This window comes from Alligator sinensis, unplaced genomic scaffold (assembly GCF_000455745.1).
Source record: "Alligator sinensis unplaced genomic scaffold, ASM45574v1 scaffold264_1, whole genome shotgun sequence".
Taxonomy (NCBI): Eukaryota; Metazoa; Chordata; order Crocodylia; family Alligatoridae; genus Alligator; species Alligator sinensis.
The window spans coordinates 161051-179607 of record NW_005841831.1 but is presented as its reverse complement, the minus strand read 5'-3'; the positions used below and the strand labels follow the sequence as shown (position 1 = coordinate 179607).

Sequence of the window (18557 nt, the reverse complement as noted above, 5' to 3'; positions counted from 1 at the left end):
AGAGAAAACACTCATCAACATCCTCCAGTCAGCCCAAAGAGACTTTTCACTGGAACCTTTGCTTTTGCAGTCCCTGTCTTTTTGTTAGTTCAACTGTGCCTTCGCATCATTTTCTAATTTAATTTCCTCTTTTTTTTAATCCCGTATTTAATGTAATTACAACAGATGGATTTGCCTGTGGGCTTCAAAACACATTAAATTCTTTATGACACATTTTATGTGGATTTGAAAAAAAAGGCATTTGAGTGAAAAGAAAAAGTGTGCTGTTTTACAGAAGGCTGAGAACTGGGAACAGGCACACAAAAACATACCCTTAGCTGAGCAGATCCATAGCATGGTATGACAGAAGACACCATATCCCAAAACTGGGAATACAAGGACGACCTTGAATTAAAATACCTACCTATCTCGTATGGAAGTAGTTTGAGGCTCCTTTGACAGAACGACCCTGGAGACTAGGGAATTAGGAAAGATATTTGGCAACAGGGGAAAAGGTTATTTCCCCCCCCTATATTACACATTTAGTGTAATTGAAAACTGTATGGAATGCAGGAGAATGAGTGAATTAATTTCACAAGCATGAAGACAGAGAAAGCTGAGCTACTCAGGAAGGGATTTGCCCTCCCCAAGCATTCCACAGTCATGAGTAAGGCCCTGAAAGATTACGAGATTATTTAAAAAGTAATAATTTTAGGCGCCTTTGGGGACAACGGAGACTGGGGACAAGCACTATAGCAGGAGACCTAGATGTTGGTTGAAATATTTTGAGCGTAGGATGTTTTGGTTTGATGAAACAATCTACATTTTCTACATTAAGATGCTTTTCACGAGAGAGTTAATTTAGATGAAAAACACTCTTCTCAAATCAGTTGCGATTGAAAATGTTGGTCCAGCCCCATTTTTTTACATGTCTTTACCTCTAACCATTCCTAAATCACTTAACTACTAGCCTTCATTTCTACTATCTCCTCTTTTTCTTCTCTTAAATGATCAATATTGAGTTTCTGGAGCTGACTGGAAGTATCAGCAGAATTACATCTTCTGTGATGCATCACAGCTAGGAAGCATGATGCAGTTACCTCCACTCCCATTAATGGGAGAACATGGTGCCCGCCCCATGAACAATGCTATCCAACCGGGGAGCCTGTGTAGAGAGGACAACGGAAGCATGACTCACCCAACCTATAATTCCCACGATGTACCAGCATTTTAAAATCAGAACTGTTAAGTTTTATTTTATTTTTGTTTTTGGGAGAAACATTTAATTTTTTTATGGCAAGGTTTTAATGAAAGTGATCCTCATCCTGCCGCTTCCCTCCATTTTCATAGAATCATAGAGAAGTAGGGCTAGAAGGGACCTCCAGAGGTCACTTAGTCCAGTGGTTCTCAACCATTCTCACACTGGGACCCATTAGCATAATTATCAGCTTGCCGTGACCCATGACCCACAACCCCCTGGCCCCAACGCACACAGTCTCTCTTTCTCCAGCCCCCTCCCTTCCTCCCCAGCTCCTGGGGCTGTTCTCACAATGCTGTGTGCTCACCACACCTCCAGCTGCCTGCTGGCACCATGCAGGCTGCCAGCCTTGCAGCCTGCACAGGAAACCATGCAATTCCCTGGGACCTCCCCAGAACCCTTTACAATGTTCTTGCAACCCACTTTTGGGTCGCAACCCACAGGTCGAGAAACGCTGAATCTAGTCCAACCCCCTGCCTGAGCAGGATCATCCCAATCTAAACCACCCTATACAATCCATAATCTAAATTCAACATAAGACTACTGGCAGCCCCAACACAACACAGACCGAATACCCTACCCTGCCACAGGTAAAGCAGGGGAACCATGGTGGCCAATGTCCTGCTTCTATGACATGTTGTCAACATTTTCTCAAGAGATCCAGGATAGAGGGTCACACCCCCTGTTAGAGGAAGGGGAGGCTTGGGGGGGAGGGGGGTGCAGCAGGTAGGGGACATCACCAAACTTTTTCCTCAGAAAAAGAAGTTTATTTTCCAACCAGCTCCACTGCAGAAGGAAGAACGAAGGGGAGAGACCAAGCTGAGGAAAAGGAACACAGAAAAGGGTGGGGAAGGAAATAAACAGAAAAAATACAGGTGCAAAGGAAACCAAATGAGTGATGGAATATAGGACACTGAGGTGATGAATGAATAGATTGTGTAGGTGACTGGAAGATCAGATACTAAAGATAAAATTCTAGCCTTGATCTTTGCCCAGTTTCCTATGGACACCTGACAGAGATCTGCTATGGACTGATGGTAATACTGCTAGGGACTGTAGCATCAGAAGCAAGCAGCAGAGTAGTTCCCCAGATACCTTACTGCTTTCTGAGGACTGTTTTTAAAGACTGGGCCTGTTTCCCTGCAGCTTCAGGGGAAGGACTACCCTGATTGTTCAGTCAGGATCATCTGGACCCCAGGCCTTGATCTGATCTCATTACAGATACTTAGTCTTTAATCCAGAAGCAGACAAATTACAGACCATGGGCCGGATCCAGCCTGCCAGTCAATTTCATCCAGCCCATTGGCAGGCACCCACCAATTAACTGTATCCAGGCTTATGGCTGCCCCTGCTGTGGTCTGCATGGGGTCAAGCCCCACTCACTCCCACCAGGACAGAGCACTATGCTCCCACCTTCAGCCATAGGAAGGCCCAGGCCCTGGCCGACACGCACAGCTTCCAGGTGCTGTTTGGGGAACTGTTTGGCTATCCAGACCTCCAGCAGCTCCTCCTCCTGTCACTGCTGCAGTGCTCTGGGCAGCAGGTTGGGAAGCAGTGGCAAGCAGAGGAAAGCTGCAACTGGGCAGGAGCCCAGAGCACGGGGCCAGGGCTGGGGGGAGCATGGGGCCTGAGGCCAGGGCTAGTGGGAGCACAGAGCCCAGAGCATAGGGCTTGTGTGCAGGGCCCGGGTCAGCAGGAGTGTGGGGTGGCTTCCTACAGCTCACATGCAGTTCCTGGGACTTGGTGGGAGCTGCGGGTCACTGTGGGGAGCCCCATGTGATGCAGTCAGCAGCCTTCGCTGCTCCCTGCCACCATGTGCAGCTCCTGGGACTCCACCAGGAGTGGCAGGGAGCCCCATGCAATGGAGCTGACTGCCAGGAGCTGCACATGGCAGCAGGGAGTGGGGCCAAGCCGCTGGCTCCATTACAGAGGGTTCCCCCCAGTGGCACACAGCTCTGAACAAGTCCCGGGATCTGCAAGTGGCGGCAGGGAACGGGGCCAGACCACTGGCTGTGGAGCACCCCCACTGGAAGTGCGCAGCTCTGGATGAGTCCCAGGAGCTGCACATGAGCTGTGGGGAGCCTTGTGGAATGAAGCTGGGCTGTCTTGGCCCCCCTCCCTGCCACCATGTGCAGCTCCTGGGATTTAGCCAGAGCCACACGCCACTGAGGTGCTCCATCTGCACAGGCCATGACTACCCTGAGGGCCCACCGCCTGCCTCTGCCACCAGCGGCAGGGGCTGTGTGCCATGGAAGTGGGGGTGTACAGGGGCCCCACATGCACACCCCACCATACCCACAAACATACCCCAACACACCAACATCCTCCTCCACACCCCACATACCGCCTACCCACACTCTACCCGCCCCGACACCTGACACCCCCACAAACCCCACACCCTCTCCATACACGCACCCACATCCCCCCAGAAACCCCACCCACATGCACACCCCACACCACTCCACATACATCCCACACCCCTGCACAAACCCCATACCGCAACCACATCCCCCACACAAAAAAGTAAGACTTTATTTTGAGCTATTATGCAATCGCCTCAATATACCATATACAAATACATGTAAATCAGAACAAAAATACTTTTTGAAATAAAATTAAACTATGTTATAGTAGATGTTTGATTTTTGTATACAATTTGGTTTTTTTCCGGTTTCAAGATGGTTAACCCCCACTCTCCAAAAAAGAGTACTACTGGGAGCAAGGGAAAGGACTTCCAGTGGCAAAGGCCAGGGGTTAGGGGCAGGACTTGTGATCCCAGGATAGCAACCTGGGGGTGGGGCACCTAAGAGGTGGGGCTTCCCTTGCAGCCCTTGACAGCTCAACAAAACTCATTAAGCGGTCCTGCAGCTGAAATAATTGTTCAACCCTGCTTTAATCTATGCCCAGTCTTTAAGGTCTGAGAGATCAGAATCTAGTTTTCAAATACCTTTGAATTTAGGGGAAGCTTGAATCAAAAGCTGAAGTTTGCTACTCTGGTCTGCCTCTAGAGAGGACTCTAACAACATGGGTATATGAGCAAAATTGTCAAAGCAGCATCCTCTCTGTTTCTCCCATGTGCCTATTACCTGACTGAATTGTGTGAAGCTATCCTATCCAACTGGTATTCCCATTAAGGTTTAAAAGGACCTTTCTCCAGAGGATGAAAGACCCTAGCCTGCTGCTTTCCAACCTCTCTGCACTTTGTAAAAAACCCTCTAGATAACTAATGGGAAGTAGGAAATGTAGGAAGAATCTCTATTAGCAGCCAGAGTGTATTGATTCTGACAGCTGCTGTCACTGTTAGTGAAGCATTACTAAATTCAAACAGATAGATGCATCCTTGCTCATTAGTCACCCAGACTGCATTAGCAATTTTGCTTGGGAACTATATTAATGACAGTTTAAATCAGTTAATGCCCCCAAGTCCAACTTTCTATACATCAAAGCATAACCAGAAACAAACACCAAACCCTGACTAATTTCCCCTTCTCCTTTCTAATTAAACATACTTCCTTGGGAATCAGACACCAGTGCTAAGGAGACTGCATAGATCAGCACACGGGTACAGTGGTATGGTGTTTTCACTGCTGAGTCAGGGGTTCAATCTCAGTCTATCTTGGTAGTGACTAAAGCAGCTACCATCTCACAGTTCTTGGTGGCCTACATACAGCCAGTTTTGCATTCACATCACAGAAGTGATCATCTCAGTTGTCCCTCTTCTTTGCACAGCATGTCTGCTGACATGGCTTTAGACAAGGCATAGATAGCAAACAAACCAAGGGTCTAAGTGCTCTCTCAAAAAAAAGTGGTAGGAACCCTGCTGCATCACTTGCTCAGATTACTCTATTTGTTTCATGCTGTGCACTGTGGAATTGTTCTTGCTGTATGTGGTGGGGTACTTACCAGAAGGAAGCTGGAAGTCACCCCTGAGAGGATCAAGTTGTGAAAATCCCATAATTCCTTTTGCATCATCCCATGAGCCAAGACCAGCAAACAGGGCAGCAAACAGAATTTTGAGTGGGATTCTTGCTTAGGAGAGGAGCAGGAAGTCTTGGCTGCCTAGGGACAAGGTTTGTGAATGCTGATAGGTGGAAGGCCTGCCTGGTTTGGGCATAATGGTATAGGTTCAGTTTGGGAGCCATTTTGGGATGGCTGCTTGAGGGATGGGCAGAGAGGATATTTCAGCTACTGAGCCGAGCAGCTGATAGCAGTGTGAATGAAAGGGCAGGACTTGCCTAAGCAAAAAAATAGCTACACTAGCCAGAACCCAGCAACAGTGGAGCCAGTGAACAGGCAGCAAACAGGGAAGTTTGAACGGAGGTTGCCCAGACACATTCTTACCCTTCCTTCACTGCAAGCTTGCTGAGAAGAGGCAGGCACATGAGGAAGAGAGAATTTTTTAGAACGTAACAGCTGAGAAGAGGAAGAAGGAGCTGGCAGGAGGATTAAAAGAATGGCTAAAGCTGCAACAATGCCCAAATCTCTGCCACTGCTAGTTCTTCCTCTGTCTGTACCTGTGCAGACTCTATCCAGGGGCAGCCACTGACCAGAGCTGAAGTTTCCTGCGTATTTCCCATATTTTTTTACAAATAGGTAGAGGCATTGTGTTTCTCAATTCTAAGGGTCCCACTAGGTCTACCTCAGCTCAATTGAAGGGAATAAAAACCAAGAGAAGTGGAATGAGTGGTACTTGATGCTTTGGGCATAGGGACACCACCTGGTACTCACGGCATGACTCGCAGTAATCCTTAATGTCCTGGTAAATCCCTGGCCAAAGAACATGGCAAGTACCCTCTATTGAGATTTTTCACCTCCCCGATGGCTTTCCCAGCCACGAGCCATTTCTATATCTGACTAGTGTGATTTTGGCACCAAGAGCTGGGATTTTCAGATCCCTAGCCCTTGTTCTTAAGTAACCTTCATCAGGACACCCTGCTGTAATTCAAAGTGGAGATCCTTAGTGTCTAGGCGAGAGTCCACCTTGCCATTTCCCTGGGCCAACCACCTAGAAAGCAGAGCAAGGGCAGTGTCTTCCCACTGCTTTTGTATAAAATAAGGCCCTACCCCTATGGAATTACCTCTCTATGGCTAGGGACAGACATTTCATTTGTCCCTGGATAAGTTGTGCCTGTGTTTGTCCCAGAACAGATATAGCCTAGGACTGGTGTTTACACAGAGCACCCTTATAATCAGGGTTTAGTGAGCAGCTGAATACAGTGTTGCTTTTGTGCCTTTGCTTCAAGGTTACAATCCTGAGATAACTCCATAGGCATACTTTTTAATATCCCAGGATAAACTGTTACCACCTCTTATCTAGGAAACATTTTTAGGATTTGTCCCATGATAATAGACATGGACATCTATCCACGTGCACTTTAGCTTGGGACAAAAAAGATTTATCCCAGGATAAACATAATGTCTGTTTGCTGCTTCTCAGGCTGGCTGCCCAAGAAGCTCAGTCCTGTGGAGTTTTCCCTAGAGCAGGGGCAGGCAATTATTTCAGCTGGAGGGCTGCTTAACAAGTTTTGATGAGCTGTGGCGGGCCACAAGGGTAGCCACACCCCTTAACAGGTGCTCCACCCCCTAGTGGCCATCTTGGGACTGGAAGTCCCACCCCCTAGCCCCTGACCTTTGCTACCAGAAGTCCCTCCCCTTGCCCCACAAGTACTCCTTTTGGGAAGCGGGTTTGCCATCTTGGAACTAAAAAAAAAAAAAATTACATACTAAAAATCAAACATCCACAATAACATTTTAATTTTATTTTTTATCTTTGCCCTGATTTCCTGATCTTTGTCTGGGCTCGAGATAAGCATTGACTTCCAAACATTCCATACTGAGCCACACTGCAACGGGGCAGGGTGCGGTGCAAGACAGAGTCCCTTATATAATATTGCTAACACCAAGCCCGGAGTTTTTCTTTGTCATTTCCCTGTGAGAAGAGAATATTTGAACAATTCCCTGTAAAGATCTGGAAAGACAAGACTTTCTTTCTGGGTGCTGCATTGTTTGTTTATGCTAATGCAGCAGTCACCAACCAGTCAATCACGATCCACTGGTTGATCCCGGAGACTCAGAAAGTCAATCTGAGGCTGGGGGGCTGAGCCCCACCCCCCCAGCCCAGGAGGTAGGGAGGGAAGGGTCAGGGGCCAGATCGAGGCCCCCAGTGAGGGAGGGAGCAGGGCAGAGGCAGGAGAAAGGGCTCAGATAAGTGAGACCCCAGGGGATGGGAGGACTGAGCCTGGGGGGTGCACCCTGGGAGGGCACAGGGGGTGTATGCTCCCACATCTGCACACAAGGCAGGGTGGGGGCTGATGCCAGGGCTGTGGCAGGCTCTTCCTGGTGGGGGCTGGACCACGCTGTGCTTGGGGTGGGCAGTGGTGCTGGGAGGGGGGAAATCAAGTGGCTGACCATAGCTGGGCCCAGCCCCAGCCCCACCCCCACGAGAAAGAGCCCAGGGTGGCCACAGCCCGTAGCAGCAGCCCACGCCCCAATCTGTACATGGGGCAGGGGGCTGGTGCAGTTGGCTCATCCAGGGCTGGGGTGGGGGGGTGCTCTCGCCGCTGGGTCTCCACCCATGCTGTCCTGGACACACCGGCTGTCCCAGCGCTGGGCCCAGTACTACACGTGTCCTGATGTGGGGCGGGCAGGGGAAGGGGCTCAGCCCAGCAGCAGGGCATGCACGGTGTGAGCTGCTGGGACCATCCGCTCATCCAAGGCCGCGTAGGGGCGGGGTTTCTGTCACTGCCCCCCGCACAGCCCTGGATAGGCCAATTGTCCTGCCGCCAGGCGAGCAGGGGACAAGGCTCAGCCCAGTGGTGGGAGCCCCCACTCCACGCAGCCCCCGACGAGCCAATCCTTCCAGTACCCGACCCAGAAGCGGCCAGGTGTCATGCGCGCTTCACCACCGAGAGGGCAGGAAATGGGGCTCAGCTCAGTGGTGGAACATGCACTGTGCCTGGCCACTCCTGAGCTGGGTGCTGGGATGACTGGCTCATCTGGGACCTCGTGGGGGGCCATCCAGACAGGCCAAAGCCCCACTCACCCCTGCCCAACTCCCTCCCTCACCGTAAGGGCCTCAATCGCCCCCCCACCTCTTCCATCCTGTACAAAGTGGCCTACTGGGCAAGGGGTGAGGCGGGGGTGAGGCAGGCAGGGTGGGCGCTGTAGATCTTGGGTTGCCCCTGTACTTCAAAAAGTGATTTTCACCTTAAAAGTTTAGAGACCATTGCACTAGTGTATAAGAGGCATCACTCAAATGTTATTATTTCCTGCAATGCTACAGCCAGCGCTAATAAATCTCATTCGGTTAGTAGATAAACAATCAGTATCTGACCCTCTACCAGAGCTTTATATATATAATTATATATAGGGCAGACTTACAGACTGCTCTTTAGTGAATGCAGGTAGGAGTACAAATATTAAAATCAGCAACACAAGTGACTTCAGAGCTGGAAATAATCAACTGACCTCACACTACCTGGCCCTTACCAAAAAGCTCTCCCAGGGACCCAACTGCCTGGTTCCAGGTCATTTGAGTTTTCAAAGATCATTTCCTACTCAGAGGATGACTCTAGGCTCCTCCTCCATCTTCCACTTCCTGCACCTGCCCAAGGGGCAGAGCCCAAAGTGCTGGGGAACCTGCAGTCAGTAAGCTGGGAGGAGCGGGGTCTGCCCGTGGTACATTGGTGGGGCAGGGGGAAGTTGCTTGGCAGCAGTGGCCTGTAGAACCCATGGCTCTCACCACTGTGGTACAGGACAGATGGCCCCCACAGGTGTGGGGTGCAGCTCCCAGCTGCCTAGAAGTGGGGCAGCCCTGGTCTAAAGAGCTCTGAGAAATCAGTCACTTTCAGGGACAAATTCAGCTCTTGTGTAAACAGGTGCAACTTCTATAAATGTAAGTAGTGCAGAAATACCTTGCTGTCCGTTTCAATACCATTTCATGGGAATGGGACCCTGAAAAGACAAGTCATGTGCCATGAGCTTTGTAGGGAAACAGACACAAAAAAGATCCAATTGACGCAGGCGTATCAGTGTATAAAAAGGTGGCAAGCATCTATTGAAAACTAGAAGCGTTTGATAAGCAATGACAGTGTGCCTGCCACTAGACAAATAATGAGGGAGTGTGAGTCTAACTTGATCCTGGATGGGCTTCCACATAGTAATGCAAGCTGCTGTGAAAATGTTAAATTGATGTTCCACATTCTGCTCCACTCTCTCCACTAATTCCACAGAAAATACAAATTGAGGACAAGGTTTCCATGCTGCTATTCAAAGTCTGCTGAGATGACCCCTACCTATCTAAGAACACAATTCTCTCACAGCAGCTGCTTTCTACCAGAACAAGAAAATTGTCCACAAAGAGGAGGATGTAGAATTTTCCTGAGCCAGACCTAGACTAGAACACTTGCTCTTGCAAGATGCTGTAGTTACCTTGAACCTCATCATGCCCTGAGCTGTGTGCAGATCTTACTTGCTCCTTTGGCTCTGGTACAGGATGCTGCAGCATGTGTCCTAAGTAATCACATTTGTCTCCTGTTTTTTGGTTTTCCAAGGTCTCAGTCTCTTACCTTCAAGGCACTAAATGGATGAGATCAGCTTATATAGAAGCCTAATGTTTCAAGGTGAAGACTCTAGTGACAGACTCTGTTCCTTCATACAAAGAGTCTTTCTACCACTGAGTGTAAAGCTGGGTAGTGTAAGCGAATTTTCTCAGGTACTAGCCTGAAGGTCTAAACAGATGTCACCAAATGATGTAGATCAGCTGTGGCAGGAGGTCCCCTGCCACAGCTGATCTGCTTCATTGAGCAAAACACATTGCTTGGTGGTGTTCCACATCAGGCAAGTGCCCGATCATTTGGAACAAGTGACAATGTTCCCCATGTACAGAGACCCACTTCAGAGATTTCCGGAGGTGCATCTCTAAATGGGGAACCCTGACTTTCTCTGCTTACAAGGGATTTTTCCTGTGGAATCTCTAAGGCAGTTCTCTGTAAGCAGGGAAGGCCAGGCAGGTATTCCCAGGGCTTGAGGGATCTGATCCTGTGGAGCAATTCCCAGGATACACAGGACTGGGCCCCGCAAACTTTGAAAGCACCTGCCCAGGGTGGCTGGAGAGTGCTGGCTGATCTGGGCCGCCAATGCACTCGTGCCACAAATCAAGCAGATGTCTGCCACAATAAAGCAGCAAAAGCATTTACAGATTTTGGGCATTTGTGGCACGACAAGGGGTGTAGACATTGCTTGGCCTTTGTACTTCCATACAAATGTTTATAGCAGCACAAAGGCAATGTCTGTTTCCACCCCAGTATCATGGAACAAATTCTTTCAGGAGTTAATAAAGACTATCAGAGAATGCAAGCCAGAATGCTCAAAGTGCAAGGCTCAATTCAACCTGTTTTCTGGTACAGAGAGAGTAGTGTGCATTTGGAAAGATACAACCACCCCTTCCCTCCCTCTGTGGCACATGTTATCTTGCATCTAGGAAGAGGATGATAGAAATGGAACCATGTGCCTCAGATATTAGGTGCATCATTTAATGCATGCTTGCATGGTCTTCATATGCTGTGGCTGTGAGGATGCTGTGAGAGAGAGCCTATCAGACAGGGTTTATACACCTCACAGGTATGCACACAAACAGAACTAAACACATGAACACTTAACACCCTAACCAAGTTTTTTCAACTACAGGCTAAAAAATAAAGAACAAGAAAGATAAATTTAATGCTTTGATGTGCACCAGAGGTGTGTGCAGGTTCACCTCTCATATTGGGGACCAAACTGCAAAGGTTCCCAGTCATGAACAGTACTGAGCCTGGAAAGGAGACAAGGAAGAGTTGTGAATTAAATACCCAACATATGGGCAGGAGCATTAGTCTCAGTGTAGACATTTGCAGTTATGCGTGGGCATGTCATGCAACCAGCTGCCTTCATTTTGAAAGAAAGTGACTGGCAAAACAGAGTAGTTGAAAAGCTGAAGCCAGAGAACTTTCGAGACATGAAGCAATCTGTTCTGTTTGCATGAGAAGGGTCTCTCCACACTCGCTATTTTGTTCTGTTTAACACTCAAAAGTTTAAGCAGTGCAAACCATGATTACCAGGTTCAGACACAGTAGTCAATGAATGTGAATCTTACAGCATTACTACATACCTGCCCAGGAAAAGTTATCATAAACAGAGTGCTAGCATTCCAGGGACAACATAACTGGCAGGGTAACAGTTCAGAGGTTTTCCTTTCTATGCTAGACACAGCTGGGCTTTTTTCTGGCCCAAACTCTACTTTACAAAGACCAGCAACCCCCTAGTTTTTAAAGATTTCTGTGTAAGAAGGGGTGCCTAGAACAGCATCTACATAACATATTTTCTTGCATGCAACACACGGCACACAATAAACACATCTTGATTTGGGAAAGGCTGAATGAAGGAAAAAAAGAGTTTCCCTAAGCAGTGTCTGCATACAGCAGAGACAGAACCTAATTTTCAGCTCATTCACCCTCCTCTTCCTGCTTAACTAATAGCTGAAACCCTAGCTGCTGCTAAAGACTGGTCTCCATGGGTGGATCTACAATCATGAAAAGAACTAAAGAGTCTCCAGGGTATGAAATAGGAGAAGACCAAGAACAGCTAGCAGAAAGCAGAACTGGCCTAAGAAAGGTTAGCTTGATTAATGAAATATCAAGATAACTGAAAGAGAGAGATGGTTATTAACACCTCTGGAATGTAGAACAATGAGACATTAAGTTAACTGGCTCCCTCAGCTTCCTGAACAGAAATACAACTGCTGCTGCCACTGTAGAGCAAGGGGCCTCTATCCTGTACAGAAATCAGCTTCCTGCTTAAGACATGCACCCCAATTTGAGGGGGGGGTGTTGATTTAGGGGGAAAAAGTGTGTAGTAGGTGAGTAAATATGGTACTATTCCCATGCTGTAATGCTGAACTACCTCTGCCTTTTCTAGAGACAAAAGAGTTCATTTGATCCCCATCACCCATGCAATTCTACTGTTCACTAATACTACCAAGAAGGGTGACAATTAGTGATGGAGGTCTGAGTCACAAAACCCACTATAAGCAGAACTAAGCACTGGCATAGATTGAATAATCGGGAAAATACTTGAACCAAGTCTAACTGTGCAAGTCTGAAAATGGAAAAAAAAAAATCAGCAAAATTGCTATAGCGAAGACAGACAACACTCTTGGGACAGAGGCAATATCTTTTATTAGACCAACTAAATAGTAGCAAAAAAAATGTCCTTCTTTGCAATTGCCCAGACACGCATCTAGTGGGTCCAGTGGTGAGTACCATAACCAGAAGTCTACAAAGCCATGCTCTCTCTCTGTCCCACCAATTTTTTTTTTTTTAAGAGTGGAACAGTTTCAACAGTGAAGAATGTCCCCATTCCAGGGCAGCCTGCCTGTTAAGGCCCTATCCTGAGAAGTCTGAGATATGCTATTGAAACCCTTCAGGCCAAAGCAAGCATTGAACCTGGGTGTCTAACCCTTACATTAGGGTTGTCTAACTGCCAGCCTTCAGGCCAGGTAAAGCTGCAGCCTTTGGGCTCCCACCTGGCTGCCACTCTCCCTATTGTTACAGCTGCAGTAGCAGCTGCAGTCCCTGAGCTCCCCTTCCCTCCTTCGGCTTTTGCTCTCTGTGCCCACCCCAGGAGGCAGGGCAAGGTGTGGTATACACTGGTGGGCTGGTGCAATGTGGCATGGCACAGGGAGTTGAGGGTGAGCCTGGAGCTGTGCAGGCAGGTAGTGCAGCAGAAGGGTGCCCACAGGAATGTGTGGGGCAGCAAGGGGAAATGCCCACGCAGGCACAGAAGCAGGGAATGCCCACACTGTGTCCAGCCTTGGGGGACCATGGTCTAGCTGGATGTGGCCCAAAGGGCTGCACCAGTGGGAGCCTCATGCCCATAGGGCACATGGCCTCAAGCTGCTTAGAAGCTAGACAGCCATGCCTTAGGTTATTAAATAAGGGCATCACTACCAGAAGCTGTCTTTTAATAGAAAGGTGTGACCTGTTCATTGCTTTTGGTAGAATGGCTCAGACACCAAAATCCTGGAAAATGTTCAGGGCTCTACATCCCAAATTGAGGTAGATACTTCCCTGCAGATCGCAACTAGGAATCTGAATCCCAAGAAGATCAGGGCTTAAATTTACCCTTCTCTTCAGCCTTTCCTATAGACTAGTTTAGTCAGGCTTCATTCAGTGTACTGGCTGCTGTAAATCTCTGAGGTGGTGTAACTCTCCCAATGCATTGAATCTGTGGTCTGGGCACCCAGCTCAGAGCTGTGGATTCTTTTCTGTGAACCAAATGTCCAGATATTAGATACTCAGCATCACAACATCCAATTCCCCTTGAGGATCTAGACATTAATCAATGACGGCTCCATGCAGCAAAACAAATTTTGAACACAATAGATTTTATTTCAATTGCAAGGGATGAGATGATAACTTCGATAACCATTATGCAAATGTCCTGATATTCCTGCAGGATCAGACTGCAGAAGCATATTGACTATTTCACTCTGCAATGACAAACTCACTGAGAAGTATCTGCAGCACCTCACTGTGAAAACATAACAAACATTTTAATTATAGCCAATAATGAATGCATGGCTGCTGTTGGTCTGGCATGGGTGCTCCACCTGTCATTCTGGGATACTTTTGCTGACTTAGCAGAAGGAAGCAGTACAAAGACATGTCATGCAGCTTGTTCAAGTATCTTATCTCCATTTGATGATTTTGGTTTTATGACTTCTGGACAAAATTCAGATAATGTGAAATATGCTATGTAATATGTTATAGTAGCTACAAATGAATTGAACCTAAACATTGTAAGTGATAAATACACCTGTCAATTTATCAAAGACCTTAAATATGACAATACGTAGCTAAGATATAGGCTGCACAGCAGCCTGTCACACCCAGCCTTCTCTCCTTGTTCAGGGTCACAGAAATAGGAGTGACCATCAGAAAAAGCCAATGTGAGTTTAGTGCCAAGACTAGATTGACAATTGCAATCTAGGCCCTGCATTTATCCACAAGCCCTGTAGCAATGCCAACTTGCCCCAGGACATGTCCAAACCCTCTTTTGGGGACCATACCTATGGTTTATGGAACTGTTTAACACTGATGAGGCACTTCATGGTATCTGATACTATCTGATGGGCAAGAGACATCTACATCAAGCATATATATCATGGGCCATCACCAATACAGAGACAGCCAGCCAAGATGACTTGCTGGAAGTAAGACCGACTGAACCACCCTACCCCCAACCACACACATCATAGACTCACAGAGACGGTTAATGCCTTTCAGCATTCTCTACCCCAAAATTGTACGTTGCATGCTTAACCCGTGGTATAAGAGTTCTTCCTACCCTACAGCTCTGTACCGACATGGTTACCACATGCATGCGGTCTCATTTCTCTACTCTCCCTAGCATACACTACAACTTCTTACTCCGCTTTAACCTGGGCTAATGTAGGCTGCATGACTGACTACATGTTTTAGACCGGGGTGGACAATTATTTTGGGTAGAAGGCTGCTTAACGAGTTTTGGTGAGCTGTCAAGGGCAGCAAGGGTAGCCCCATCCCTTGACAGGTGCCCTGCCATGTTGGGACAGGAAGTCCTGTCCCTAACCCCTGACCTTTGCCATGTGAAGTCCCTCTCCTTGGCCCGAAAGTGCTCCTTTTGTGGGGGAGGGGGTGCCATCTTGAAACTGGAATAAAAAGAAATCAAATCATATACTTAAAAAAAAAAAAAAAAAAAATCAAACATTTACTATAACTTATTTTAATTTTATTTAAAAATGTATTTTTGCCCTGATTTGTGTGCATTTGTATTGTGTATCTAGAGGTGTTTGCATAGTAGCTCAAAATACAGTCTTCTACTCTTATGTGTTTGTGGGGTGGGTAATGGGGTGTATGTGGAGGAGGTGTGTTTGGGGTGTGGACATGTGTGGGGAATGTGTGGTATGCAGTTGGGGTCGGGATGTATGAGGGTGTGGGAGTGTATGTGCGCGGGGGTGGGGGGTGGTCCTTGGCATCCCGGCAGCTACACGTGGTGGCAGCAAGCAGGGCCAGCCCCATCCGGCCCCATAGCATGCAGCCTGTGCTCCCACCCCAAGTCCCTGCCGCACATGGCGGCAGCATGTGGGCCAGTCCCACCTGGCCCCATAACGTGTGGCACCTGTGCTTCCACTCCAGTCCCTGGGTGCATGTGGTGGCAGCATGCAGGGCCAGACGCACCTGGCCCCATAGCCACAGCACCTGCGCTGCTGCAGCATGAGGGGCCAGTCCCACCCAGCCCCATGCCAAGTGGCTCCCTGCACTCCTGCCCCTTTTTGCCCTGGGAAGCCTCTGGCCCAGCCTAGTGGAGCTGTACCTGAATTCCCACTCATACAGGCAGGGAGGCTAGAAACAGCTGCGGGATCCCAGGCAAAAGCCTTGGCCAGGCAGAGGCTTCTCATTTCCAATGCCCCCTTGCTCCAGGCTGGGGCAGGTCAAGCCAGACTGGGGGGATGGTTTCTTCGCAACTAAAACCACACCTCCTGCATGAAGGCACCGGCTTGCAGAGGGGCAGCAAGGACCAGGGCTTATAGAGGGGCCTCACGGGCCAGATGGAACTGCCTGGTGGGCCAGATCTGGCTTGTGGGCCATATTTTGGCCCACCCCTGTTTTAGATGGTGTCAACGTATACAACAATGTCCCCTTGTAGCTATAATCTTTAACATTAACTAATAAAGGTTTAAACCAATGTCGGCCTGATTCTTAACTTCTTCTCAGACCACCACAAGGCTGCCAATTAGCGCGATGTGGACACTTGAGGTACAATCCTATTTCAATTTACACAACCAAATAGCACTTCCCCAGCCATATAAATGTTGGTTTTGGTACTTCAACACAGTGCCTAATCCTAATCAAACTACAGGATGGACACACAAGCATGCACACAGCTGCTGAGTAGGTATGGGTGGGGGGGCATGTGGAATAGGACTGATACTTATGCAGGTAGGTGCACGTCATTTGGACACAAAATGAAACAGAATTATGCCCTGGCTCACTGGAACTAGGTTGCAACCATTTAAGCTGTTCCATGATGGTCACTAAGACTGTAATAGATGTCTACAGAACTTCTGAGCAAGGCCAAATTTGAACAAAATAGCATAGAAAAGAGATAAGTGAGATGACCTATATTTCCCCATGTCTCAGACTGCATCCTAAGAGACTTCCTGCCAGAATGCAAACATCACTGGAAGGTGCCATCATGTTAATGCACTCAGTTATGTAGATGTTGGAATGAAAAGAAATGTTTGTAAAGATACCTATTCTGAAAATTCATAGCAACTATTCATGCGTAGGCAGCAAACAGTGCTCAAGTCATCACTATGGCTTTCTAGTCGAGGGCAAACTGCTACATTTTGAAACTACACACATTGACAATCTATTTTTTTGAATGTGACTAATTAACCACTATCCTGCAGGACTGGTAATCTATGCCCTGTAACAAATTAGAACTTCATGAGCTCTGGTTTGCAAAACAAGAGTGCCTTGGACACCACACACCTGTTGTCCGACAGAGGAACTGAATCATTTGATCTTAACTTCCTCGCTAAATTAAGTAGCCTTGCTTCAAATTCATTAAATCATTCCTCCCCCCCCCCCCGGTTCTTTTCTACTTTTTAACGTTCTTTAGCATTCTTTCATCATCATTCCCTTCCTAGAGTCCTTCCTCCCGTGTCACTGACAGGCCTCCCATAAGTCACCTCATTTTTCCCAGGACTGCCCTTTGACTCCTTCAGAACTCAAGTGAGAATACCTCTTAATTAACTTGGATTGTGTTTCCACCAGGACAAAGTTTGTCTTCTGCAATAATTTCAAGTGGCTGCAGTAATAATTCCCACTTACTTTAGTCCCTGGTTTTTGCACAAGCAAGGGATGCCTGTAGCACAGGAAAGATCAGTCTCACATCTACACTACTTGTCCAGCACTAGTGCTGCATGAAGACGTTAATCAGATACTGCTGTTTCCAAATAGCAGATCAGGGTCAAAACAGTCCTTACCAAGACTTTGAACTTGTATAGAACTTTTTGTTCATAATCCCAAGGCACTTTACAGACAAATAGAGTCCTATGCTTCCACAGACATTAGGTTATTGTTAACGTTTGCTCTACGAATGGATAAACAGATACAAAAGCTGAATGTACTTAGTAGTCCTGTACAGGAAATTCTCCCAGACTTCAGTAGGATATAATCAAGAACCGGGAAATGTTCAAGAAATGGGGATAATCAAGAAATGGGGAACATGGCACAGGGGACACAATGGTGGGAGTCTATTACAGACCTCCCACCCAAAGTCCTGAGCTTGACCAGGAGTTTGCCCAGGAACTGGCTGAGGCAGCTTGCTCCAGGACCATGGTTGTCCTGGGTGACTTCAATTACCAGGACATCTCATGGGAGGATTGCTCAGCAAAATCTGAGCGGTCGCAGAGCTTCCTCTCGTGCGTGGATGACCTCTACCTGACTCAAGAAGTCTATGGGCCAACGAGAGGCAAAGCGCTGCTCGACCTGGTACTGGCTACTGGGGATGACCCAGTCGGCGACCTAGTGATCGATGGGAAGCTGGGTGACAGCGACCACGAGCTGATCACCTTCACCATCCGCCGAAAAGCTGGCAAGTCGGTCAGCAACGCGCAAGTCCTTGACTTCAGGAAAGCCGACTTTGACAAGCTCAGGAGGCTTGTCAGTGAGGCCCTAAGGGACCGTGACCACAGGGAGAGGGGAGTTCAAGAGGAGTGGTTGCTCCTCAAGGGAGTGATCCTCAAAGCACAAACTAAGTCTATTCCATCTCGGAGGAAAGGCAGCAAGAGGGCACAGCAGCCCCCCTGGCTCTCCAGGGACCTAGCAGATCTCCTGAGGCTAAAAAGAAAGGCCTACAAAGGGTGGAGGATGGGAGTCACCTCCAAGGAGGTGCACGGATCTTTGAAAACTCTTGGCGCTCTGGTGTAGTGCCCGAAGACTGGAAGAAGGCCAATGTGGTGCCTATCTTCAAGAAAGGGAGGAAAGTGGATCCGGCTAACTATAGGCCCATCAGCCTGACTTCTATCCCGGGGAAGATCTTAGAAAAGTTTATTAAAGAGGCCATCCTTAATGGACTGGCCGACGCCAACATCTTAAGGGATAGCCAGCACGGGTTTGTTGCGGGTAGGTCTTGCTTGACCAATCTCATTTCCTTCTACGACCAGGTGACCTATCACCTGGACAAGGGAGAAGAGATTGATGTCATATATCCTGACTTCAAAAAAGCCTTCGAT

General features: G+C 47.9%; 1 protein-coding gene across 4 annotated transcripts in view; it reads right to left on the bottom strand.

Annotated features, from left to right (window-relative positions):
- ARHGAP22 (Rho GTPase activating protein 22) overlaps positions 1 to 18557 on the bottom strand; it is a 311784-nt gene that overhangs the window by 246312 nt on the left and 46915 nt on the right. For 2 of the 4 annotated variants that reach the window (XM_014521979.2, XM_025207433.1), the window contains exon 3: positions 14892 to 14963. The exons of the other annotated variants lie outside the window; for them this stretch is intronic. In XM_014521979.2, the coding sequence (XP_014377465.1) occupies positions 14892 to 14963 (72 nt within the window). The remainder of the gene's footprint in view (positions 1 to 14891; positions 14964 to 18557) is intronic. 4 annotated transcript variants of the gene reach the window in all.